Genomic DNA, 27,994 nt, shown 5'->3' with positions numbered 1-27,994 from the left:
TTGTGTGACATTTAGTCACCTGGACTTGACCGTGCTTTGACAACATGGTCAGTACATGCTAATTGAGGAACAGTTTGCAAAATCTAAATGGACTGTCTTGCTGACACTAGCATGCTAAAGGAAAACTTCACTAATTTCAAGGCAGCTGCAATTTTCAAACCAACATTTATTCAGAGAATAAATCAATGCCTCATAACATTGATCTTAGCAGGGCAGTCTTTTTAATAGGATGAGCAATTTTGCCAATGTAAGGTATAAAGTACAATTATCCTTTCTATCAATACAGGCATAACCTCCTATTACACAAAGTCATTTCTTATAGACAATGCAATGCAAATCCTAAAGCCCAATTATGTTTCAGATCTCCAGTGTTTTAGCCTACACTTACATACTTTTGCCGGTTTTTGGCAATACCTTCAAGATTCCAATAGCAGAAGCAGGTGATTTTGCTCATCTTCTCCTTTCTGGGCATTTAACATAGCATTTTTCTCATCATGAGCAATAGTACCGTAGCACTACAGCATGAATAGAACTATTTTACAGCATGAGAATTAGCAATGCTACATGGTGGTGTAGACTGCCCCGTTGTTATTGAATACCTCCCTGTAGTCAAGAACATATATGGTCAAAAATAATTAATCTATGTACCCATGGTTCAAAATAATAAATCGGAGTTTACCAAAACTAACAGCCTGTCTAGAGAAAAGCTGGAAATATGTTCTCCATCATCTTCCAATAAGTGCTAGTGTAGATCATTAATAAAGTGGATACATACATCCTCTCTAAACCTGAGGGCTACACTATCAGGATAGATTATCTATCCGGAGCTCCCCAATCATATGTGAATGCTCACACAGTTATCTAAATTTGCTTTTTGGTTTTGCTTCCTATTATTTGCACACTGTCTCTCTCACTCTATCTTTGCATTTATTACTAACTTCAAGCCCTGTCTCTTGCTCATGGACTGTAGCGCTTAAAGGCTGAGCTGAATGATATGCATCCAAAGGTGGACTCTGTGCGTGACCAGGCAGTAGACTTGATGACAAACCGTGGAGATCACTGCAGGAAAGTAATAGAGCCTAAAGTGTCAGAGCTCAACCAGCGATTTTCAGCCATATCACAAAGAATTAAGAGTGGAAAGGTAGGAGGAACTGCTCCCATGTGGAGACGCATGCTAAGTGGTGCTTTACGAAAGGTGCATGGTCCTACATAGGGGGAACCACATTCCCCCCAAACACATTTTTCAAAGGAACAATAAAAAGATACGTAATTAAAATGTAAATATTAAGAATGCGGGAAGGAAAAGTGAGTTGGGGTGTGTGTTTGTTTGGTGTGGGGGTGGGGGTGGAGTAGGAGTTTCTTATGTTTATTCTGTTACCATTTCATGGATAAGTATTTTCACGAGCTTGTAACTCATATTTTAAAATGTATTCAAGAATTAAACAAAGCACACAAGGTATCTACTGAGGAACAAAGTTTATTAAACACAGAGAGACATCTTCTGCCTTTTTAAATTATAAGGAGTGAAAACTTGGCCTCACTTCAGTGGGGCTAGAATTTCACCCTGGAGTGCAAATTAGTAGTTATAGACTATTGCAGTGGAATAATTATTTCTTAAGCATATATATCACCATTGGAACTCCTATGACTTTTGGTCTTCCCACAAGTTAAAATGACCTTGTTCTTCGTATGATTTTTTTCAATTACATTTATCCAGTCTTTTACTTTCAAACTCTGACTCAACAAAGTTATTTATATTTTCAGCAACTTCACTTGGACTACTCATCCGCTTAAAGTTAGGTGCTGGTTTAAGTACTTTGCTGAACATGGGCTTAATGTGGAAGAGGTAATGTTTAGTCACATTTTGGCCGGGTCTGTGTGGTGTGGAACCAGGGCCGGCTCCAGGCACTAGGTTTCCAAGGAGGTGCTTAGGGCGGCATTCAGAATGGGGTAGCAGTCCGTGTCCCGCGGTGGCAATTCGGCGGCAGCTCTGCCGCTCTTCCTGCAGCGGTGGCTTTTGGGCGGCAGCTCCGCCGCTGTTGCGGCGGCGGCAATTCAGTGGTGACTGCTCGGGCGGCAAAATTGGTAGAGCCGTCCCTGTGTGGAACATGGCTCAAAAATTACCTAATCCACATTAGACCATCATGCATCCTAGGTAGCAGCATGGAAGAGGAAGCAGAGTACATCTCCTACTCAGGGCAGGTGGAAATGCAAGGGCAAGGAATAGATGGAACCTTCTCTCCTCCCCAAAACCCGAATGAACCATTTGTTGTAGCTGCTCCACCATGTCAGGAAACATGTTCTGGCTGAGCTTAGACTTGCTACAGTTTATTCCTCCCATGTGGAAGAACCAAGAGGGAGTCTGTAATTCTGAGTCACAATCTTCCTCCCAAGCTGCAATGATCTGCTGCCCCTTGCTCCAGGCAAATTGGATAAACGTTATCTATTCCTTTGGTATTAAACAAAAGCAAAACAAAAACTTGCAGTTATAACAATAAGCTATATACATGTGAGTTTTTTGTAAGACTGTTTTAAATATGTATCTGCATTAAGGCAGAGGATTTATTTTAATTGTTAATATATCATCATAGTTCAGTACCACAGAGCTGCTTGGTATAGAGTTGTTTAAATTCATCTTTGATTAAAACTATTATGCTATAGGATTTTTACCTCTTTAGTTTATAATCATGTTTGCTTTTTGGATGATTTAAAGTGGATTTAAAGTCATTAAGGCCTGCAGGCATTTTAAGTAATGGGGCTTAGGAAAGGGAGAGAGATTTTAAAAATCTGATGGTGGTTAGGACACTATATAAATACAGTACTATTATATTATCAATGGGCTAAACTGTTTTTTTTTATCTGGGGAAAAAATAAAGCATAAAACAATTAAAGAAAGTTAAAGTCCTCGCTCTAGTGAAAAATTAATATAAAATAATAATCAAGACATAGGAGTTTATCATTCATAGTTTTACTCTCATCTCAAAAGCCCCACTGGGAGCATGGAATTTTTCCCCTGGCTGAAAGGACTGTGGGGCTTGCTGCCAAACATGAGAGATTCCTGGGAATCCACAAAGATCTGCTGTAGGGTAGGGCTTATTGTTACCAAGGTCTGGTGCCTCTGCACTGGCTCCAGTACCAGTGGCTTCCTGGAAACCAGACTTTATTGCTGTCATGCTATCATGGACCTCCAAACACCACAGGGAGGCTTTTGTGATATCCAAGGGAGGAGAAACAATTGCACAGAGGAGGACCCAGGGTCATTTCCACATGGAAGGGGAGAGATCCAGGCAAGGCTGGCCCCTCCATGTTCAAGTGAAAGGGAGATGATCTGGGCCAAATTCTGTTTTAAGTTCTCATCAGTGACCCTCCCCTCTTGACATCACTGGACCTCTAACCCTGTATCCCAGATCTGAATTTAGCCTTATATCTTGAATGAGTGTCAGAAATATAAGAGAAGGAGAATGCCCTTGCATTCAAAAATAATTCTGTATCGAGGTAGGATATATTGTGTCTACCCAAGGTATGTTAACCTGAGATTTTGTGGAATGATCTATCCCCTGCTTTATACAAAAGTCTACATTGCTATATCTCTCTTCCACATTTTGTCTTCATCTTTATACAATAGAATAATTGACTGAATTAAAGGATGCTTTGTTTTTCATTGAGTCTTCCTGGTAATAAAATATAGAGGTTTTCATTTTGTAATATAATAGATTTTTGTGACTTTGTCTTGAATATTAAGTACAGTGCATACCTCTTTGGAAAGCAATTGCTGAAGTATAGAACTTATGGGTCAACATAGCCTTAGCTGTTGCGAAGTATTTGGGTCTGCATATGGTGACAGAATAGAACCTCACAGTGCCACACTAGAGAGATCTCTTGAGGCAGTGGATCAGCACTACCCTCTGAGTTCTCTTATAAACACAAAATGGAGGAAATTAATTGACAGCACCTGTATTTACCAGGGACTGCATCCATGTCAACAGCACCTGATGATATCAAAGGCAGCTAAGAAATCTAACAGAATCAGCAGGGGCATTTCTTCTTCATCCATCCTAGTGGGAGACCAATGAAAAATGTAACCAACATATTCATTGTGCCATACCGAGGTTTATTATAGTTTGCTGTTGAAAATGGAAGTCACTGGTCATAAGAAAAGATGCATTACCATGAAAGAAAATATGAAATAATGCAGAGTTGGTTTCCTTTGGTGTTTGATTCCTTGAGAACTTTAAATGTAGTAATTATGGCATACTAAAGTATGCTCTTTACTATTCTGTTTTGTCTTTCACAAGAAGTTATTGAGTCACATATTGAAGAATCAAGAAATTAACAGTAACTTTCAGTTTGCATCTTGCAATTCAGGACTTTTATGACAGTGTTAGCTCACAAAAAATCTTAAATATAAAATCTATGGAAAAATGTTTCTGGGCTTCTCAAAATTGCTGTAGTTTGTTTTATAGCTTCCTGTTTTAGGAATTAATAATGAAGTCTCCCTTTGATATTAGGAGGCAGAGATTTGTTCAGAATTCATGAGAGTTGAGCTCATGGCTTCCTCACAGATCAATAGGAGACTAGACCCCAAAGCTATTTGAACATGATACTCTATTGCGGGCGGGGCGGGGGGAATCAAAGCATACCTCATTTCAACAAGTGCTAATAATTTCCTGGTTTTATTATTTCTGTAGTCAATCATACATTTTTATCTGAGTGATTTCCAATTATGTCACTCTTCAAAGATGTGTAAAAGTTATTTCATAGTCTTCCCTGACCAAGAACACAATTGTTGTCAGTATGTTAGCTTGTTTGACCTAACTACATCTTTCCTTTGCTGTACTACACAACAGCAAATGTGTGTACTTTTTCAAAAATACATTTACTTTCCCATCAGTAATTGTGAACATTATGAATTTAAAGGAAATGAATCGTAAGTGCTGTGTGTGGATATATAGCAAAATAAGTTCAACATAAGGTTATGCCACTGAGTCAAAAAAAGTTCTGTTGATACATACTGCACAGCTGTACCATAAGGTGCATGTTGAATACATAGAGAAAATGTTCTAACATACTAATAAGCAATGCTAAAGTTTATAACTGCTTTCAGAATGCTGGTATAATCAGTATTTTTTCCTATCCCTACTATACTGGTCAACATCATCCTGAGCTTAAGAGGAGACTCTAAATGGCCTAGTAAAAAGTAGGTCCAACTTCTAATCACTTTTTTTTTCATTTTGGTCATTATGGTACAAGTGTTATTCGGCTGATAGGAAATATTTACATCTTTAATTTATTGAAATACTAAAGGACCTATTACAAAAAATGTGTTCATCTTCCTCCAAATGTAGACTTGTTCTCTTCAGTATGGGATCAAGTGCTTTTTTCTGGCTGAGCACTTAATTTCTGAAGTAATGGGGATTCCCCACTTTGTTTGGAAAGCTATTTTACAATCAACTTGACCTCACTGTTTCCTGTTAACCTGCATTTTCCTGTGCTCATTTTTATCCAATTACTCCTGCTTACAAACTAAACCATTCCTCTTCAGCCTTGGTGTTTGTACCATTCACATACTTGTGTCAAATAATTAGTCACATAAACCTAGACATATTTATTTTGTGTAATCTTGTCTTATAAGTCAATGTAATACATCAGTTATTTCTGTAATTTTTCTCTGAGTTACCTCCAGTTAGTCAACATCTTTCTCATAGTGAGATCCACATGCCTGCATGCAGTCTCACTACTGTTCTAGAAGGGAACTGTCATCTTATTATTTATACTAGAGTAGATTTTAGAGGCCCCAAAGAAGATCAGGTACCCATTGTGCTAGGTGCCATACAGTCTCACAAAGACAGGCCCTGCCATGAAAAGCTTACAATGTAAATAGACAAAGACATAAGAAAATAAGAACAGACAAAAAGTGTGAGGGTAACAGAGGTACAGGTGGGTGATATGTCTTGCCTATGGTCTCACAGCAGGTCAGTGGCAGAGTTAGGATTTAGAGCTCAGTTGTCTTGGGCCTCAGTCTAGTGCCCTATCCACTGGACCATGATGCCTCTCTAACTTGTCTAATCCATGACAAGACATTTCTGTTTGTGCAGTAGAAAACAAAATTGACTTTTTATGTCCTGTGATGGAATACTCACATGAGTTTCTCAGAGTCATATGCTAAGTAACCAAATCCTAAATTCAGAGAGCTGTTTATTTTTTTGATGGTGTGACAGGGTCAGGCCAGATGGCTACAGGAAAGTGACAGAAGGCAGATATATTAGCCCCAGGTTAAGTAGGTCCCTTTTCCCTGGGTAAGGTAACGGGGAAGATTTTCTTTATTGCAACCTTAACTTTTTAATGCAAGTTTTCTGTGTGAGTAAAGTCAAGTGTGCAAAGTTAGGAAATGCCAGAGTTAGGGTTGCCTGTGCAACATTAATTCAGCCCCCTTGTGCATACGCTTTAGAGCTAGTCTTTAATTAGGTGACCATAGACTATTTTTTCTACAGGACCTCATTTAACATATATATATTGTGACAGGGTCAGGCCAAATGGCTACAGGAGAGTGACAGAAGGCAGATATATTAGCCCCAGGTTAAGTAGGTCCCTTTTCCCTGGGTAAGGTAACAGGGAAGATTCCAGAACACTCAGGAACTTTCTGGAAACAATTAAGGCAGACAGGCTGATTAGAACACCTGCAGCCAATCAAAAAGCTGCTAGAATCAATTCAGGCTGGCTAATCAGGGCACCTGGGTTTAAAAAAAAGAGTTCACCTCAGTTTGTGGTGCGTGCAAGGAGCTGGGAGCAAGAGGCGCAAGAAGCTGAGAGTGAGAAGGCGTACTACTGGAAGACTGAGAAATACAAGCATTATCAGACATCAGGAGGAAGGTCCTGTGTTGAGAATAAATAAGGTGTTGGGAGGAGGCCATGGGGAAGTAGCCCAGGGAGTTGTAGCTGTCACGCAGCTGTTACAAGAGCCACTGTAGACAGCTGCAATCCACAGGGCCCTGGGCTGGAACTCGGAGTAGTGGGCGGGCCCGAGGTTTCCCCCATCCCCCCAACTCCCTACTTGATACCGGAGGAGTTGACCTGGACTGTGGGTTCCACCAGAGGGGAAGGTCTCTGGACTGTTCCCCGATCCACTAGGTGGATCAGCAGAGACTGCAGGGATTGTTTTTCTTCCTTTTCCCATGCTGACCAGTGATGAGGCTAAGTGAGTGAACAGCAGATTTGAGCCACGAAAGTGGCCAAACTGAGGGCTGCCGTGAACCTCTGAGGTGAGAAAATCCGCCAATAAGCGTAGGACCTACCAGGGCAGAGGAGGAACTTTGTCACAGTGGGTTTTTGTTTGTGTGTAAAGTTGTTGTTGGAAGCCAGATAGACTAGTCCTCAAGCCCCTCCCATGGAGAAGCTTTTCAGGGTATTTGACACTGAGTAATCCCCCCTCTCCCCATATTTAATAAAGCTCCGTGTTCAGTCCTACATGAAATTGACTCTTTCTGTGATTGTTTACTATTGTTACATGACATGGTTTCAGAAGATGACTCACTTTAAAGCAGCCTAAATGGAAGGAAAATCAAATGCTAAAATTCAAATTACTACAAGACTTTCCATTTGATAGACCCAGTGAATGCTCTGAACAGAAGGTACACTGAACCTGAGTCCAAACAGCAGAAAAAACCCCACACACCTGAACACAGAGTGTGGCAAACTACAGGTCATCTCATCAACCAATGCAGTAGCAAACAGAGCAAGAAATATTTATACATTATTTACCTTTGCTAAGGAAGGATATAATTATTTCTGATTATTTATGAGAATGATATTGCAATCTCACAGTCCTTCCAGGATGACACATTGAAAAGAATACATGTGTATACCAGGGTCTCACCAAATACTGCTAATTCAGCCTCACTCTCAGCATGGTGGTCTAGCTTAGAACATCATCTAAAATGCAAGGTGAAATTGTGCGAGTCATGCAGAAAGGCCAGAAGGACTCCACTCAAAGAATCTCTCTTGCCCAAAAGGTAATCCACATCCCCAAAAGTTGCACTGCAGGGATCTCATTGCAACAGATACAAAATAAAGATCTGAGAACATTACTGAATGGGGCATAGTATGATGTTGCTAAATAGGGCATAACATTAAAAAAATAGTTCATTGCATTATTGTTCTATCACGTGAGATGTCTTAATGCTGTGACAATTGCACAGAACATTTCCAGAGATTGAGTAAATGACTTTAAAGTAATTTTCTTATTATATAGTTCACTGTCCTTGATTAAAGGAACTGACTTTAGTGGGGGCTAGACACCCACAACTCCAACTGAAATTAGTAAGGCAGCATAATCCACTAGATAGTGCACAGAGCTAGGAGTCAAAACTCTGGTGTTCTACTCCTGGGTCTGCCACTGACGTGCTCTGTGAACTTGGACATATGACCTTACCTCTCAGTTTCCCCATTTGTGAAATGGAGATAATGATACTTTCCTTTATGAAGTTTTTTGGGATTCATGGTCTGAAAAACTGTATGTCCTAAGTAATAGTATACTGAGTATTTACTCAGTATAAACTGAGGATGTTGAAATTTTCTCAAGAACAAGTCAAGTAGAAATTGATGAGTTGTGTAAGTAGAGGGTGAGGAATCACATGTGATTTTATTTGTTAAAAACTCACCAAGATATGACAATAATTGTATACTTTTTTAACATACATCTTAAATATATTATGTCAGGATCTACTAAAATATATATATATATATATATATATATATATATATATATATATATTTATGCATTTCAGAAAAGGTTCTGCCTTTTCATTTCATTCACTTCCTTCTACTTGCCTCTTTCAGTTTTTCCTTGTCAGCTTTTGCACAATTTAATCATGTTTCTGTATTTCCTGTTCTTGTTTTCTTTATTGGTCTTTCTTTTGATGAAATTTAAATAGTTTTAAAGCAATCTTCAAAGCATTTGAGGGGAAACTATTGATTTGTTTAACAATTCTTCCACTTCAATTGTTGAGTGGTTTGAGCATAATTCTGTACTTCGTGGTAAAATCCTGGTAAGCCCAATGTGTTAGAAACATAATGCCTGAAGTCAATCATTCTACAATTCTTTAACATTTTTGAGCCCAAGAAACCTTCAGTGCTAAAATTGCTAATGGCATCTTTCTGCTTATTTTTGGTCTCCTCTATATCTATTTAGTAAAGTAAGATTTTTAGAATCATTGAAACATTGCATGTTTTTAAAATAATGGTGGTAAAAGTATATCTTATACAACACTCAAAATATAATAACTAAGATATGACTCATGTAACTGTTAATGTCAACAATATTTAATAATGGATTTATGTTTTATTAAATCAATATACAATCCTTTTGCAAAAAATGGTATATATTTCTGTTGCAACTCCTGGAAAAAAACATACAATAGTGGTTGAATTTCCCAAATCATGACAAGTAATGATTCTATTCACGGTTATTCTAACAAAGCCTCAGCTGAAATCAAACTTGTTATACCTCCAGGACAAGTGTGTGAGTGAGAATTCCATCAACCCCCTAAATGAGAAATGAAATTAAAAGATATTTGTTATCTCCAGTCAGTAGTGCTTTACCTTTTTTTTTTTTTTTTTTTTTTTTAAACTAACAGTTTTGAAAGCATTAATTGGCTTTTGGGGTTACCATGGTCACCAGGAACATGTTGGACTAAATGTTGGAACTAATGCTGAACAAAATACAAAAGCAGAAAGTAGTAAGAAAATCAATGGACCTGACTCTACAAACACTCACATGAATACTTCAGTTGTGGTGTTGGAGTTCTTATGTAAAAACAAGTTTGCAGGATGGAGCCCAATTGCCACAGTGCAGCTGTATCATGATCAATGAAAATATAATTATTATTATTTGTGGTTGTCAAGGTTCCTCCCCCACTCTGAACGCTAGGGTACAGATGTTGGGACCTGCATGAAAACCTCCTAAGCTTATCTTTACCAGCTTAGGTCAAAAACTTCCCCAAGGTACAAAATATTCCACCCTTTGTCCTTGGATTGGCCGCTACCACCACCAAACAAATACTGGTTACTGGGGAAGAGCTGTTTGGAAACGTCTTTCCCCCCCAAATACTTCCCAAAACCTTGCACCCCACTTCCTGGTCAAGGTTTGGTAAAAAGCCTCACCAATTTGCCTAGGTGACTACAGACCCAGACCCTTGGATCTTAAGAACAATGAACAATCCTCCCAACACTTGCACCCCCCCCCCTTTCCTGGGAAATGTTGGATAAAAAGCCTCACCAATTTGCATAGGTGACCACAGACCCAAACCCTTGGATCTGAGAACAATGAAAAAGCATTCAGTTTTCTTACAAGAAGACTTTTAATAGAAATAGGAGTAAATAGAAGTAAAGAAATCCCCTCTGTAAAATCAGGATGGTAGATACCTTACAGGGTAATTAGATTCAAAACATAGAGAATCCCTCTAGGCAAAACCTTAAGTTACAAAAAAGATACACAGACAGAAATAGTTATTCTATTCAGCACAATTCTTTTCTCAGCCATTTAAAGAAATCATAATCTAACACATACCTAGCTAGATTACTTACTAAAAGTTCTAAGACTCCATTCCTGTTCTATCCCCGACAAAAGCAGCATATAGACAGACAGAGACCCTTTGTTTCTCTCCCTCCTCCCAGCTTTTGAAAGTATCTTGTCTCCTCATTGGTCATTTTGGTCAGGTGCCAGCGAGGTTACCTTTAGCTTCTTAACCCTTTACAGGTGAGAGGAGATTTCCTCTGGCCAGGAGGGATTTTAAAGGGGTTTACCCTTCCCTTTATATTTATGACAGTGGTGTTGTATTACCTAGACACCCAAGCCAAGATTAGAGTCCTGTTGTGCTAGTCATTATACAAACACATACTGAGAGCTCAAAGAACTTACAAGCTGAATAGAGAAGAAAGGCAAAGTGTGTCAGGGGAAACAGAGACACTGTTAGGTGAAGTGAATTTTGCCCCAAGTCATATAGCAGTTCAATGGCAGAGCCAGGAATAGACTCCAAGTCTATTGTTTTTCTTAATCCAGCACCTATCCCTAATAATGTGTCTTACTGAATTTATTTTGATTGTGGTGATCTCGCAACATATTGCTATTGTGGTATAGATAATACCAATTGAATGTACCTCTTCTTGGGGGGGATAAGGGAAGGTTTGACTGGTACATAATACTCTGACTATAACAAGTGGGTAACTTTGCATCTGGCATCTGAAAGTATCAATCATTTAAAAAGCTACTTTAAAGTCAAATTTTTATGCAAGAATCATCAAGAAAGTATCAAGTGTTTATAGAGTTAAACATAGAAAGCTTAGTCTGTTAATCTTTGATATTTTTATCTCATAATAAACTTTTGGAATACTCTCATGAATTTATATTAAATTGTAAATATGCACTCATACATCAATTTTTCCCAAATGCTGCATAAAAGAAAACAAAAGCAAAGTTTGTTTATTGTGGTTCATAAGTAGCCATTACTCATTTTTATATTCAAAATTAAAGACTGTGGTAATAAGATTAAATATGATGATTTATATAAGACAGTAGCCAAGTTTTTTGCCTGTGTTTGATAAATTTCTCAGTGACTTTTTTGAAATGCAAGCCTTATTTATGAGGTTTTTAAAAAAATATCATTACAGAAATATCTATGTAGGTGTATCAGTTGTGTATTAGATAAGTTAGGTACTGTATAACAATCATATGATCCTTTGGCCCTGCTTTGTGACAGAGAAATTATTTAAGAGTAGTAAAACAAATACCATGTAATTATTCTCAATTTAAGGTAATTGTATGTGGTTAGCCACCTGAATGTGAATGTTTTGCTTGCTACTGTGTGAGTACTTTCTGACAGACTGTACTAGGTCAAACAGCATTAACATTTAATTTTTTAGAAAAGTGTTGTATAATATCATTTACCAGAACATTTTTTGAAAATATGAATGAGGGAAGATCAGGACTTATTTTGTCTTTGTTTTCACTCACCATACAATTATTACATTCTTTTAATATTCATTTACTCCAATATTGTTAAATGTTTATATTTATTGGCATCTTTAGATACTTTGACTAGTTATGTTGAACATATTTTATAACATAGCTGGAAACATAATGTGTGCTATTAGTTTAGCAATAGGGGGTAGAGCAGATGTCTCCTTTTGGTTTATGTTTCTAATAAAAATATTAAGTTTGTGATTTAAATTGCCAATCTCTCTCTCTCTCTTTAGCCTTTCATTCCTCTGAAGGAATTGGAGCAGTTTAACTTTGAGATACAAAAATTGCTTGAACCACTGGAGGCTGAAATTCAGCAAGGGGTGAATCTGAAAGAGGAAGACTTCAATAAAGATATGGTAAATTGGTTGTGATGGAAGTATGAATAGGACTAGGACTAGGACTGGAAATGAATAAAAAAGCTGGGGCAGAAATTAGAAACCTTTGCATTTGGATCTTTACACTGGACTTAGACAAATTCTAATTATACTGATTTATTATGAACTCAGTGGGCCCAGTTTAGCATTTATTGTTCTGAGTAATACTTTAGTTTTAGTGACATTTGTTTATGGTTAGGTATTGCACAAAGAAACAATTTGTATTAACTTGTGTATTTATCAATACTGTAGAGCAAACCTGCAATGCAGGCTACAGATTTTGTACTAATACCAGTGATATTTAATATAATTATCAATGAGATGAAAAAGGGAGTGACAAGTGAAGTGGCAAAATTTCCAGAAAACATTTAATTGTCTGTAGTAGAAAAGTGTGCGTATTGTCAGTTTGATTTAGAAAAGCTAGTCAATTGGACAATGCAATGAAAGAAGAAATTCAGTGTAGACAAATTCAAGTTTAAGGTTCAAACATTTAATGAAGAAACAATATATGATTTTGATGTGCACCAACGAATTCTACAAATATCTAGTCATATTTATTGAAAATAACATTTGAAGTGCATTTAGCCCTTTTTTCCATTCACAAATGATTCACCAATACCATTTTCTAAAAATGGATTTGCTGTTTTTATGCAATGGATACCATTAGGACAGTAGATGAAGGAGCTTCAACATTAAAAGGGTTTAAAACAATGTGGTACACTGCCAATAGTACTATCCTGAGGAATACCAGACTGGGACCCACTTTCAGGCTCTTGTCAGTAGGGTTGCCAGCTGTCTAATTGCACAAACCCAAACACCCTTGCTCTGCCCTACCCCTTCACCGAGGCCCCATCCCCCGCTTCCTCCATCCCCGCTCCTTCTGTTGTCACCAACCCTGCTCTCATTCACTTTCTCTAGGTTGAGGCAGGGGGTTGAAGTGTGGGAGGAGGTGAGGGCTGGGGGGTGGGGCCGAGGGGCTCGGAGTGTGGGAGGGGACTCCAAGCTGAGCCTGGGCTAGGGGATACAGAAAGGTGTGCATGGTGTGGACTCTGAGAGGGAATTTGGGTGCGAGGGGGCTCGGGGCTGGGGCAGGAGGTGGTGTGGGCTCCGGCTGGGCAGAGCTTACCTCAGGCAGCTCCCAGAAGCAACCGGCCTGTTTGACTCCTAGGCTCAGAGGTGGCCAGGCGGTTCTGTGTGCCCCTGTGTGCCCCTGCCTGCAGGCATGACCCATGCAGCTCCCGTTGGTCATGGTTCCCAGCCAATGGGAGCTGCGGAGTCAGAGCTCAGGGGTGGGGGAAGCAGCGCGCAGAGACCCCCTGACAACCCCTGCACCTAGGAACCGGCTGCTTCCGGGAACCGCATGGAGCCAGGGCAGGTAGGGAGTCTGCCTTAGCCCTGCTGCGCCGCTGACCTGACTTTTAGGGGCCTAAAATCTTCCAGATTGGTTTCAGTAGCCACCAGCAGATCAAGGCAGATTCCAGAAGACTCCCAACCAATCCGGGAGGGTTGGCAACCCTACTTTTCAGGCAATGCCACTCTGTGGGTGGCCAGTAATAATGGTCTTTCTGTATATGTCTGACCCTCTCTCCATGGATTGGGCAGTCTGTTCAGCAAAATCAAATGCCTGTCACTTACGAGGAAGTGTGGAGCATTATATATTTTTAAACAGATGTTTCAAGCCAGTCATTTGATGTTAATTCTGAAATCAGTGTTAACACAGCTGTTTATTTTTTTACAGACAACAATACTAACATTTTACAACAGTGTTCATTAGAGTCATCTGTTTGGAATGCAGCAAGCTTACTGCCGGGGCAGATATTCAGCTGGCGTAAATTGTCAAAGGCCCATTGTCCCCCAAAGTCTTTTTTAAAGAATTTAGTTTAGTACATAGGTAAAGTAGATTTCCAATGATAAAATCCCCAAGTTTAGTGGCATCAGGTTGACTTTACCTTTTCCATAGAAAATCTAAGAGGTATTTTCAAAGATTGCTTCCATAAAGGTCTGTTTTCATTCTTCAGTGTTGGTGTATTTACCATGAATAGTGATTATTCAATTCTAGAAACATTCACCCTTGAATCAACTTCATCCTACTGAAGATTTAACAAAGAACTACTGCTTGGGGTTCTTGTGTTCTTCTTTTGTGGTGCTGTGCACTTTTTTTTTAAAGTCAGAATTTCAACAAAGGATTGTTAAAACACATCAATTGGTATAACCCATGGTTTAGAAATGTACTTTTGTTTATTGTTTAATAAAGAAGGGATATTTTTAATGTGGGGAGAGAAATGTTTTTTAAAACTTTTTGAACTGGTCATAACTTCTGGACATTGCATGAAATCTAATCTCAGACATCTGCAGGTTTTCAAGTCCTGCTTTAATTACACCTTTCAGGAGTTTTACACATTTTTGGTACTGTAGTTAATAAAAACATTTAATCTCTTGTATAAAACTATAAGCACATGTAGCACTGACAGACCCTGCTCATCGGTCAGTGGGATTGAACCTCTGGAGCTTAGTGCATGAGCCTCTACAGCCTGAGCTAAAAGCCAACTGCCTGTTAGTTAAGGCTGTAGAGCAGACTCATTTAACTCTCTCTCAGTGGTCTCAGTGCCACTAGATGGGACATACCACCACACGAAGGTGTGTGGGTTACACACACACACAAGGTGAGTATTTCCCTTGTGAGTGTGTAGGATTTTTATGTATGTGTGTCTCCTAGGGTGTGTTTAGTTACTAATTAGATTAAAATACACGTTATACCTGTTATTTTTTTTAATCAGAGTGAAGACAATGAGGGTACTGTAAAAGAATTACTGCAAAGGGGAGACACTCTACAGAAAAGCATCACAGATGAGAGAAAACGAGAGGAAATAAAGATAAAGCAACAGCTGTTGCAGACTAAACATAATGCTCTCAAGGTATAGGAGCTAAATTTGTGAACCCGTTTCCTAAAATAACACATTATTTTTTGTTGCAGGGCAGTATTTTCCTTGGATAAATGAAACAATTATTCTTTTGCTGCCTAATAATTTTAAATAGTTCTACTGTATGTACATATTTGCTTCCACATTTCTGGTCAAATGTTTTCAATATCTTGATGGGTAACAAAAAAGGTTATTTTAAACATCTCAGTTAAAAAGTAATGTTTTGTCCCTAGAACACTGTAACTTTACACTCAGGTGATTGTTGACAATTAGACTAGAAGGATTCAGTTGCCTAACTATATTTTTATAACTCAGCATACATTGTAAATATTTCACCTACTGCCCTTTAGTCCCCTGACCTTAGTTAGAATCATTTGTCATAAATAATATTAATTTTGAGGGATTTTTCACTCATTCAGTTTAACTTTTGTACTGAACAAAAACAGTAAATCTTGCTAGCACTGTATGCCTTAACTATCTGACAGTTACAGTCACTGTATGATTTTAGTGGCAATGCTAGAACATTGTATTTTGCATAACTATGCTAAGATAGTTGGACCCTTGTGATGCTGTAGGAGTTCACCCAGACCAGTAAGAGATTCTCTCACTGCCTGCCATGTAATCTTGGCTGCTTCTGTGCTGTGCAGCTTTGTCTCAGAGCCCTGACGTCAGCAGCCTGCTTCCAGCACGATGGTCTCACCCTGGCTTCCATCAACCCAGTTACTTCTTGCAAGGTGACCCCAACAGCCCTTCCGGACCTTAGTTTCCCCAAACTATCTCCCCTGCGGTGGCTAGTCCCTCTTAGTGGACACTCAGAGATAACAGCAAGTTCACTGCCTCAAAAAAGCCACTACATAGAACAGCTTGTTAGCTCTGCTGTTATACACGGCACCTTAACACACAGCATTAGTAAAACTAACAATAACTTAATTAACAAAGAACAGAGATTTAAGTGATTTTGAGCAAGAGTGAAAGAGACATTGCAGAATTGCAAAAAAAAAAAAAACAAAAACAAAAGTAACACGCTTTCTAATGTCTAAAACTTTTAATTCTAGCAAGAACTAGCTTTGCCTGTGGGAGTTTTCTTACTCACACCAAGCTATCAACGTTCACCAGCCTGTTTTAGCTGGTCCCATCTTTCACAGATACAAAGCGCTGGCTGCTTTGTTCTTTCAGGTGATTGATACCCCAAAGTCTTTCAACAGATTCTTATGGCCCCAAAGTTTATCTTTGTCTTCAAAGCCAGGAAGCTCTCTGAGGACTCAGCTTTCTGTGTCCAGTCCACTAGGGAGCTGACGCCATGTTTGTGTAAGTGGGGGAATGGTCCTGCTATTGTGGGGAACTTTCCTGGCTTATACACTACCCTGGTGAAACAGGTTAGCGAAAGGATCTGAGTCCTCGCTCCCACTTCCTTTACCCAGAGGCCTGCCTGACCTCGAGAGCTCCCCTTCCACTCTCCTGTGTGGAAGAGTCCTTGTAACCCCAACAAGGCTGGGCCCAGGATTCCTGGGGAGGGGCTCGACCCCCAACCTTGTTGTGGTCACTTAGGGTAGGGGCTAGGGTATCTCCACTCCGGAGTGCTCTCTCTGCACTGGACACTTCCCTGACCCACTGATCATTACATACAGTTCAAAGCAAATACAATTTATTAAACAGCAATCAATTAAAAAAAAAAAGAAGGAAAACATGAGAAAGGTTAAAGGAAAACACAGAACCCTGCTCTGTGGCATGGGGAGATCACAACCAGGGTCTCTGCAATGTAAGGAAAGTTCAGTCTGTTCCTCACAAGTCCCAGGCCTCCTTCTTAGACTCTGGCTGTGGTGCAGGGATCCTTGCTCTAGTGGTGGCCACGCCCTCAGGCTTTAGGTGGCAGGACCCTTCTTTCCAGTGTCTCCTCCACCACATTGGGGTTATGATCCCCCTCCAAATCTGGCCTACAAGGCCTCTTGGGTGGGGGCGTCTCCCTGCATTGGGCCCGCAGCCCAGGGTCTCTCTCACTCTCTCCTGCTGCTCACTGCACCCAGCTCCGGATTGCTCCAGCCCTACTTTGCCTCAGCACTGCTGATGCTCTGCCTCCAGCTCCCTGTGCTGCTTCCCTGGCCCCTCTGGCTCTTCCCCCACCCCCGCACAGGTCTGCTCTGTGGGCTGCTTCTGTGACTCTGCTCCCAGCACTGACCTGCTTCCTGGGCTGCTTTTCTGTCCCTTCTGGCTGGCACGGCCCGGCTCCCCAGCTCAGCTCACGCTCCTGCTTTCTCCTTAACTCGGCCCCATTCTGTCTGATCCAGGCAATTCCAGAGGACGGGACCCCCCGGCCTCCTGACTCGCTCATTAGCCTGCCCGCCCTGTCAATCAGGTTGACCTGGAGCATTGGCCTCTCCCCATTGTTGCTGGAGACTGTCAGTCTCAGGGTTCTGATTTCCCATCTACCCTTCCCCTTTCTTTTGGTACTGGGAACTAGCCAACCAAAACACCCCCACTGACTTTTAGAAAGGGGACAACAGTCCCCTTACATTTGTTTTGCAGTCTCCTGTGCTTTACAGTAAGAAAGATCTTCCTGCAATCTCTGATGTGAATAAATAGCTTATTGTCCTTGTCTCGTTCACACCTGGCTCGATTTGCAATTGAGCTAAAGTGGTGTTTGCCTTTCTCCTTTTTTGGGGGAGAAAAACAGTTTTGCCTTCTTGGCCTGATTACAGTCTTGGAAACATAATATCAGAAAGTATCCATAATTTCACATACAGTGTTACATAAATTTCACAATGATATTAATGACCAGTGTGATGGTAGTTTTTGCCTGATATTTTACAAGACACATTTTAAATGAATATTGTGACAACAGTGTGTGAGTTTTATTTAGCTGGTCAGGCCAGCTGAGATTTACTGTTACACACCAGAGAGTGCCTTGCTATCTGGCATTGAGGTGCTAATAGGGTCACAGGCCTGACTGAATCTGCCAACCAAGAGGCTAAATTCCAGAGCACCACAGCTCAGCCAAATGCTCTTTTGATCAGCGCTGGGGATGCATCCACCCGGTAACTGTGCCCATAAACAATCTAGTAGCAAAGCCTAATTGCTCAAGATGACAAGCTTAATAGGCAGTAAGCACCTGAATCCCTGGAGAAGAAATTAAAAAGACTGGCAATGCATTCAAGGAACCATATAGCATGAAAGGCACCCACTTTTGGGCTGTAGGGAGAGTTGTTTTGCATTGGAAAGGCATTCATGATTAACCACACCACCTTCTAGTGTCTAACTTAAAACCCATCAATGCAGGTTCCTTTTCTTCATTGCTATTGCTTGAGTTGGCAAATCACTATGCCATATTGTGCATCAAGATTGTTTTGTTACCTATAGTAATTTAAAATCAAAGCTGTCTTCCAGTGAGATGCCATGGAAGAACAAGGTAACTTTGGGAACTAAATTATTGAATCATGCTGACTCGTAGAAGAAAGGACCAGGTCCCACAAAAAACATGTGTAGATTCTTCCCAAGAGCTATTTATTTATTTAAGGTTTTATCAGGGGTCAGCCAGGGATTGAAGAAAAAATTGTTGTTTGAATATTAATTCTTAAATGATATATGATCATGTAAGCCCTCACGTTTCAGGATCTAAGACAACCGTTACTTAAGTGGGGGTTAGAAGTTAGAAACTTTCCCCAGGTGCAGATCATCCAGTCACTGCCTGCTGTAGGGTTCTTGAGCCTTCCTCTGAAGCTTCTCCTAGTCAATATAGGAGACAGGTTACTGGACACAATGCACCACTGGATGGATCCAGTTTGTCATTTCCTAATTTCTTATCACTGAGAGAGTGTTTGAATCCAAATTATCAAAACCATTATGGTTTCACCCTCCCCATCGCTCTCAATAGTCGTCACTAAGCTCTCTTTGGCTTTGGGGGTTTGACATGCTTACACTTGATTATTATTTATTAACAAAATAGCATCTTTGCTTTCCAGGTGGATTTTTCTCAATTTTTCACAGCTTTTTATGAGGTCACTAAAAGGATGCCTGAAGACCTTATGGCGTTCTATATATTTTAGTGAAAACTTGAAGGTTTTCCTTTGAGGAAACCAAACCACGTGCATGTAATTCATAATTTATACTGAGCTGAACTAAGAGAACCGTTTGCATAACTGTAATGTATTGCCTTTAATTATGATAAAGCAGCATTCAGATCTATGCTATTGACCAGATCATTACGGGCTGTGTTTACAAGGACTGGTGTGATTGATTTTTTGGGGGGGACTCAATAAAGGCATTCAGCCTTGACAGATGAAACTCAACGGAATATCGAACAGTTTAAGCAAATTCAAGCAGAGTATTATTTCATACAAAACGTATAGGAAATAAAGTAACATTTTTGTTAATGGTAAGTAAACCATTTACAAAGTAACAATAATAATACAGGTAGTGTTCACTGAACTCCACATTCTGTCCTTTTGTAACATTAAAGTAAAACAAAAATCTGAATCTTTATTGCATCATGAAATACCCTTTGCAATATTGTATGCACAAGTTAGAATTAGGCAATACCTTAAACTTAGTGTATTCTTGCGTGAGAATAGACTGTTAGACCCATCAAAGTCATAAACAGGAGACAGAATTTTCATGTGTAAATTGTTCTTTACTTATAAAAAAGCCTAGTTCTATAAAATAAATCTCTGCACGGAGATGGTTTTCTTTTGAGTAGCCTTCCATATTTCACAGACTTGAGTTTGGTAAGATGTCACGAAGTGGGAAGCTCACCTATGACTAGATTTAAATTGGGTTAAATCTTCAGCTCTCTAGTGAGTACTTCAGTCATAACTTCTCTGAATATTGGTGAATTTCCTCAACAAATCATTCAGCATGTAAACATGACTGACTTATAAAGCCTCCCTCAATAGTAAAAGTTTCCTATGATAGATTCAGGAAAATACACTACTGTGTTCAGTTAATCTTATCAGAATTTAATTTAAAAACTGAGCTAATGTCCTTAGGTATTTTTCATTTATTTCCTACAGTATACACACATGCCAACATGTATATTGTAAATCTTTTATTGATATTCTAATAATGTCTGCACTGTGAACAGGATTTGAGGTCTCAAAGAAGAAAAAAGGCTTTAGAGATTTCTCATCAGTGGTATCAGTACAAGAGGCAGGCTGATGACCTATTGAAATGGTTGGATGACATTGAGAAAAAGTTAGCCAGTCTACCAGACCCCAAAGATGAACAGAAGCTAAAGGTAATGTTGTTTTGGGATGATGATGGTAGATTTTTTGGCACACTGTTTTTTATTCATTTAAAAGACAGCAAATACAGCAAATCTCTATATTACATATATACACACACACAAATACAGCAGGACTTTATTTTCTTGTTTTATAGCATACATATTGACAGTCTGAGTAAACTGACATATTTCTTTTGTTGTAGATATTGTTTCTTGTATTCTTGTAAATGTTATACTGAATGTCATGCAAGTGGTATAAAACACACTAAATAAAATCTTCTATCAATAACAGACAGTGTGCACTGTATTAAGAAATATCAAGTGTTTTCTAGTAAAAATTGTAATTGACTTTATGTATCTTTGTTCCAGATGAACAAATGACTTATCGGTATATGGATGACCTCTTTCTCATATTAGCACATTCATTTTCATCAAAACATTCATATGTCACTGTCAAAATTCCATAGATTTATTCACATATCGTCAAAAGATTTTTCTGGTTTATTTTGCATCGTCTTCCTTTGCTTCATTCTCTGAGTTTCCCACAAAGTTAAAAAGAAGTAAACTAATCTATTTGCACACCCTCTAAACAGCTGTGTGTACTTAATATGTTAACCCTAATAGGTAAGAGTGATCTCTCCAATTGCCCATCACAGTGCTAGGGAGAAGTAGAAAAAATAGATTGTTGGCCTATGTTAATAGATTTCAGTGTACACTAATTAGTAGTATCTCAAAAGCCAGCCAGCAGGAAGATTCTTGAATCTTAGTTTTGTTTGTTTTGTCTACATGTAAAATAAGACTTGACTGTACATTTCTGATTGTAACAATAAAGTGGAAAATCTCTGAAATGAAAGTTCTGACAGACGTATTTTGCTAATTCGAAATTGATTAATCTAGTTAGCTAATTGCTCTGGGCCATGTATTGGTTTTGCTCACTAGGAAATTGATGGAGAATTGGAGAAGAAGAAAGAAGATCTGAATGCGGTGCACAGGCAAGCTGATCGCTTGTCTAAGAATGGGGCTGCAAAAGCAGTGGAGCCAACCCTGATACAGCTCAGCAAGCGCTGGCGAGATATTGAGAGCAAATTTGCTCAGTTTCGAAGACTCAACTATGCACAAATTGTGAGTTGTTACTGGCAAACCTATATGTTTGCAACTGCTAATAGAATCCTACTAACAATGAGAGTTCTAGGTGCAATGTCAACTCTTCTAATAAAAAAAAATCTGTTGTCAGCAAGTGGGAGAAATTTTATATTCCAATATGAAAGAGCTTGCGTTTCCTTTTGTTCTAAAAATACCCTTAAAATTGACCAAAGACAGAAAACTTAGCAATGAAAAAATCATGTTGATTTTGTTGCTTCATTGTTTTTACATAACATTACCAGTTTAAACCTGTCAGATTGCCATGCATTTATTTTATTCAGTAAACATGTACTTCAGAAACAAAATGCATTACTTTCAAACTACCATCCCATGCAAACTTTAATTCTGATTTTTATTTATTCATAGTGTATAATATACCCACTTAGGAAGAGATTGCAGAATTTCTTCTTATACTACTTGTGCGTGGCCTTTCTTCAAACACTTCAAATATCAGAGGAATTTTTACTCAGAAATTGTATTTTGTTAATTCAGAGGGTGAAACCATCCGTTTATAAAATATCTTTTTTCTTCATAATGGTTATGAACAATTTAATCATACGTAAGGTATAATGGTTACTTCAAGACCTGGATAATAAAGGGTTGGGGAGGAGAAAGTTGTCACTGTTTTAGATACCTAATCCAAACAGACACCATGCAACATATTCATTTCATCTCAAAGTTCAACTTGTACAATATGCAAAAAATTTCCTTATGGTTGTCAGTATTTGTCATCCGATCTTTACTTCTGTGCTCGCTTCTTTCTGGGCTTTGATTTGATATAATATGGGGAAATTTACTCATGAAAATAATCATTGATACCAAAGAAGTTGTTCACATAACGTGCTGTTACAGAATTTATAGCAGCAAACAGGCATTTCCACAAAAATACTTACTTTGAAATTTTGTGTTACTGCATTTTGATTACAGATGGGTCATATCCATAGGATAATGGAAAGATGCATATATGATTAAAATATGCTTTATTTTACAAATATTGGGCAAGATCAATAAAAATCTTTGTCCAACAAATAAGTGATGATGCACAATTTTTGTTTCAAAAAGTCCTTTCTTCCGTGCACTAAGTTTCTCAAAGCATATGCTTATCTTTTTGATTAAAATTCTATGTAAAGAATAGCACTGGGGATATATGGGCAATTGACAGAAATAATGAAAGAAATATTAAAATTTGTTTACACAGTAACTCTTGTTCCAGCTGATTACTCTGGTAAGCTTATTACGTTTAATATTAAACTTAATGATTGTGATCAATCAAATATAATTAAAATTTGACAATAAGCTGGTGCAAGAGACACTGTATCTTATAAACTGGTCTTTTTTTTTCTAATGAATGTGTACCTTTAATAAGGAAATGGATTGTAAGGGCATACATGTTATCTATATATGCATATTCTGTTTACATTGTGCAGTTTGTGTAATCTACCATGCACGTTAACACAGGAATTGTATACACTCTTAAAACTGTATTAAGAAAACAATAAAAGTGATATTTTCTGTGACAAAATATGGAGAAGTAGTTAAATAAGGAAATAAGGTATAATTATTTAAACTAGTCAATAAAATTTATTTTTATTGACTTCTTTAGTCTTTTTAAACCCACCAATCACTATAACATAATTTTAAGATAGTTAAATATTTTTAAATAAGGTTAGATTTAAAAATGCTGCTTATTGTACACAAGAATCCATCCACTAATATCTGTATATGAAATGAATTCTGCAGTTATTCAATGGAATTTCATGTGCATAATGTAACTTTTCTTAAGCTTTCTTCTCTTCATAATGATGAATCATAACTTGCTGTGTTTAGAATGGCAATGACAGCACCCATGTAAAATATGACTAGATTTTTACAGTAGGTAATGAAATTTATGAGAGGCAACGTGTTTTAATGGTTTAAATATGGGACTAGGCAAAATGGAAGTCCTTGTTTACTGCTCACAGCTCTGGCTTTAACTCTGACTCATTGTGTGACCTTTGGCAACTCACTTAACAGTTGAGTTGATGAGAAGTTTACATTGTGCAATTTTTTTAAAAAAATAAGGATAATATTCACCTACCTCACAGGGATGTTGTGAGGATTAATTAGTTAGTGTTTGTGAAACACTTTAAAAATGCAAAGCTAATCATATAAGTGGTGCACTCAAGCTATTCATTAAAATGCAAGCTGACTTCAACTAAAAAGTAATTCCTCAGAGACTTTCCATATTACCTCCAAAAGCAAATCACCAAATAAAGCCAACAGTGAAACACACATAAATAAAGGGAAAGTATTAAAAAAGAAAATGTAAGCCAGTTAGGAGATCCTCCTTTCCTTATTGAGATCCCAGTGACATTAGATCTGTGCCATAAAGAGCCTACTAATTGAAACTGATCTATGATAAATCACTGAGTTGTGTAAGTTCTTCAGACAGTAGTGGATTAGCCACAGGCTCAACGGGGCCCAGACCAATTGGGGGGCTCTGGAAAAATGGGCACCCCCACACACAACCCAAGTCCCTGGCAGGAGCACTGAGCAGGGGGAGTGGGGTAAACTCCCAATCCTGGCCCTCACCAGGAGCACCGGGCAGGGGGAGTGGGGCAAGCCCCCAGGTCCCTGGTAGGAGCAGCGGGCTGGCGGAGTGGGCCAAGCCCCCACGCCCTGACCCCACTCCCTGGCAGGGGACTGCAGATTGAAGGGGTGGGGAGGGGCTCCCACTTGTCCTGGCTCAGAGCCCTACAAAACTGTAATCCGTCTCTGGCTTCAAAGACAGTCTTTGAACTTCAGTGTGATCACAGTGAATATATGCAGTATGATAGGCTGGTAAAATTCTGCATAAACAGCTAACATTGTGATTGAGATTGCTGGAACTTCATTAATTCAAAGTAATGATAACAACAAACTTCAGACTTTTTTTTGTCAGTGTGCTGCACAGAATTAGGATATATTAGTATCAAATCAGAATAATTTTGCTCCCCAGATTTCACTTGACCCCAGTTTTTTGTGCAGCCAAAAGTATACAAGCGTCATTATTTAAGGGTTGATTCTCTTTAGCACAGGTAGTAGAGATGTGATTATTTGTCAGAGATGTTACTGCTGAAATATTATCCAGTATGAAGCCACCAATGTTCTATATCTCTGAGAGTTCTCTCACTATTTTGGACAGCAATATGTAGTGTGGTTAGGTCTGGAAGGATTAGATTTTGTCAGTAAATGTTGATTTTACCAAACACACACAAGCCAATGAAAATTTTCTATTGAATATCAAAATGTGCAGATAGGCAAAGTGAGAAAAATGCTGCTTTTGAGAATTTATAAGAGATTAATTTAGGGATGTTTACTTTGTACATTTTGACATGTGATGTTGACACTTGTGTTTGAACAGTCATAAAGCATTTTATATCTCAATGACAATGCTTAAAACCCATAATTTTGTGCAACTGTGAAAATGTAAATATATAAAAAATTAAAAATGCTTTAAGATGAATATTGATATTATTTGTTGAAAATACATAAAAAAAATTGAATTCTGCCAAGCCTAAATGTAGCTATAAGGTAGAAAGTAAGGGAAAAAAGGAATACAACAGTATCCCCTCTCATTAACAAAAAAGAGTTTCAAATAAATCCACGGAGTATTTTCTTTACTCCCATTTTGACAATTTACATAGAAATACATGTCCAGTACATTAAGGAGAATAATGTCTGAGAGCAAATGGCAACTATGGAAAGCTCATCCTGGGAGAGGATGATAACTTGGATATGTTGAAAATGCATATTAAAGATGATGAAACAGGCACATCAGGAATAAAAGTGCACAGGACTTGAAACCACCTTGAGTGGGAGATAACAGAATAGTAAAAAGATGTGTCCTCTTTTCCTCCCACCCCAGTGGTGGCACATATGTGATGAAATAAACACAATAGGCTAAATTTTATGCTTGGATGTTTCTAGGCAAACCCCACATAGAGAAACATGTCTCAGGACAAAATTTAGCCCCTTATTTCTGTGTTCAACATTCATTATCATCTTGCTAAAAAAAATCACTTGGAAATCAATTGGTAGCCAGTACAGCACATGAAGTGCAAGTGATTTACTGAATAACTGAAAATGGAGATTTTATGTCGAGTATCCACAAATTCCAATGAAGTCAATGGGAGCTGCAGATGCTTTAAGACCTTTGAAAATCAGGCTCTCTGTATATAATTTGATATTAGTGATATTATATCAATGTAAATAATACTCATCAAAAGAAGTGGTATTCTTATATTCCTTTTTTTACCCCCATAAATACTACTACATGATGATAATAATTTAAACCTAGGGAGTATATTTCTAGGTTACTATTACACTTAAGTGTCTAAATTCACTCAGCCTTTGGATTCATGCTAAAACTGGCAGATATGCACTAGTTGTCATATTTCTTTGCTTAATTATTCTTGTGTGCCAACAAGAGCAAGATTCTTAAGGCAACTTCTAAAGTCCAAATTCTACTCTCTGAGGTATGTGCAAATTTCCCATGCAAGTTATTTTTTGGCAGAATTTAGCCCTAATATATATTCAACAATTCATATCGCTTGCTATTTGTGTTTTACTTGCTCTTCTAGAAAATTTCTCCCACAGAACAGTACCTGGGTAATTCTGAAGTAATTTTGTTAGAGTTTATTAAAATTATTTTAAAACATTTTGACAGCTACACTTGACATCTTCTCATCTGAATATTAGCAGTATGTTATTAACTAAGCCTAAAAAATGGATGTCTGTAAATCTTCAGATTTATGTGGGAATGTGAGAGTTCTCTTTATTATATATACATGAATCACATACACAAAACTAGAAATAGCAAAATAAATTGCACTGTGTTTATGAAATACACATTAATTCCTTTTTACAAAAGGTAACAATCACATTCAGTATAGTCCAAAAGTAAAGTTTCTAGTTAGTTTTGCATACAGCAGTTAATCCTAAAGTTGCAAAACAATAATTTTCTTCTAATTAAATGAGCCTTAAAAACACTGATTAGAAGTGACAGTTGCATTTTTATTTAATACATTGAATTACCATGTTTTTTCACATCCTCCAATATGCTTTCTGCTGTTGAATACCTTTTCTTGTTCTTTGTTAGATAACAGCAGTTGACTATGTCTTTACAAATCTGTAGATTTTTACTCTTAAAATATTTTCTTGCACAATTCATGAAAATTTTATACTTCTATATGATTTTTTAAAATTTTGTTTCTTTACATCATTTGGGACTATTTACTTTCATTATTATGTTGTGTATTTGGTGTCATTTTAACTAATATGACTAAGTCTGAGTTTATTGCTATGTACACATAGTTGTCCAAAACAGAACTGATATGGTGACTGGAATTCTCTATCCAACCACACCAGAGAAGGAAGAGGCAACTCAATCTTCCCCTTTAGCAGCTTGTGTCCCCTAAATCCAGCCTTGATAGTAAATTTTCAGTCATGATTGAGGTCGTTTGAGAAAGACTTTTTTTTTTATAACCAGAGGTGACATGCCTAAGTTTGATTAGCAAAAATGAGAGTTTCACAATTCCATCAAGAGGGAAAGGTTATTTATGAATGGGAAAGAAATTACTGGATAGTTTTAAATTGGTATCTACAAGGTTTATTCTTCCTGTAATGCACTGAATTTATTAAAAAGTCCCAAAGTATGGACTAAACACCTCTATCACTGATGAGTTTTATTGGGCAGTGCTATCTTTGCATTACATAAATAACTTTTTTCCCTATCAATATTAAAAAAAAATTAAGACTTGCTTAGTCTCTTTTGAAATCATATAGTTAATTACAAGTCTAAAGGTAACTTTGCAATATTTTGTTATATTGGAATGCTGTATTATACTGAAGCATCTTATGTCTTCTTCAATACTTTATGAAATTCTTATTACTGGATTTCAATCCTCATTGTTTTGAAAGAACAAACATGTGCCTTGTGTAATGAATATTGAATACAACTGTTTCCAGAAAGAAATGCCTTGATTTGAAACTAGAATACAAATAATGGATTCTCCTGAGCTTAAACCCTTAAATGTACAATCTTCCATGTTTTGTTTTGTTAGTACTGAGGAGAGAATAATCTGTGTGTTTGCACTTAAACTGATGGATATGTGTTCAGTCAAAAATTGGGGGTGGGGAGGGGGAGAATAAACTGATAACCTGATTTTCCATCTCTTGAAAGATGATACATGTCATCATTAGAGTTATGTGCTTTATTGTATTTCACTCACTTAGTTTCAGGGTATTATATTATATATCAGTGGTCAGCAGAAGTTGGATAGATGTTGTCAAATAGTTAAGGCTG

General features: G+C 38.0%; 1 protein-coding gene across 8 annotated transcripts in view; it reads left to right on the top strand.

Moving 5' to 3' along the window:
• DMD (dystrophin) overlaps positions 1-27,994 on the top strand; it is a 1,912,888-nt gene that overhangs the window by 818,404 nt on the left and 1,066,490 nt on the right. For 7 of the 8 annotated variants that reach the window (XM_043538015.1, XM_043538014.1, XM_043538013.1 and 4 more), the window contains 5 exons: positions 971-1,141; positions 12,250-12,372; positions 15,168-15,305; positions 20,386-20,538; positions 21,466-21,648. In XM_043538015.1, coding sequence (XP_043393950.1) covers positions 971-1,141; positions 12,250-12,372; positions 15,168-15,305; positions 20,386-20,538; positions 21,466-21,648 — 768 coding nt within the window. The remainder of the gene's footprint in view (positions 1-970; positions 1,142-12,249; positions 12,373-15,167; positions 15,306-20,385; positions 20,539-21,465; positions 21,649-27,994) is intronic. The other variant, XM_043538019.1, reaches the window with a different exon arrangement.

The sequence above is a fragment of the Chelonia mydas genome, chromosome 1 (assembly GCF_015237465.2).
Source record: "Chelonia mydas isolate rCheMyd1 chromosome 1, rCheMyd1.pri.v2, whole genome shotgun sequence".
Classification (NCBI taxonomy): Eukaryota; Metazoa; Chordata; order Testudines; family Cheloniidae; genus Chelonia; species Chelonia mydas.
The sequence above is the reverse complement of the archived record's forward strand: the minus strand, read 5'-3'. Positions and strand labels throughout refer to the sequence as shown.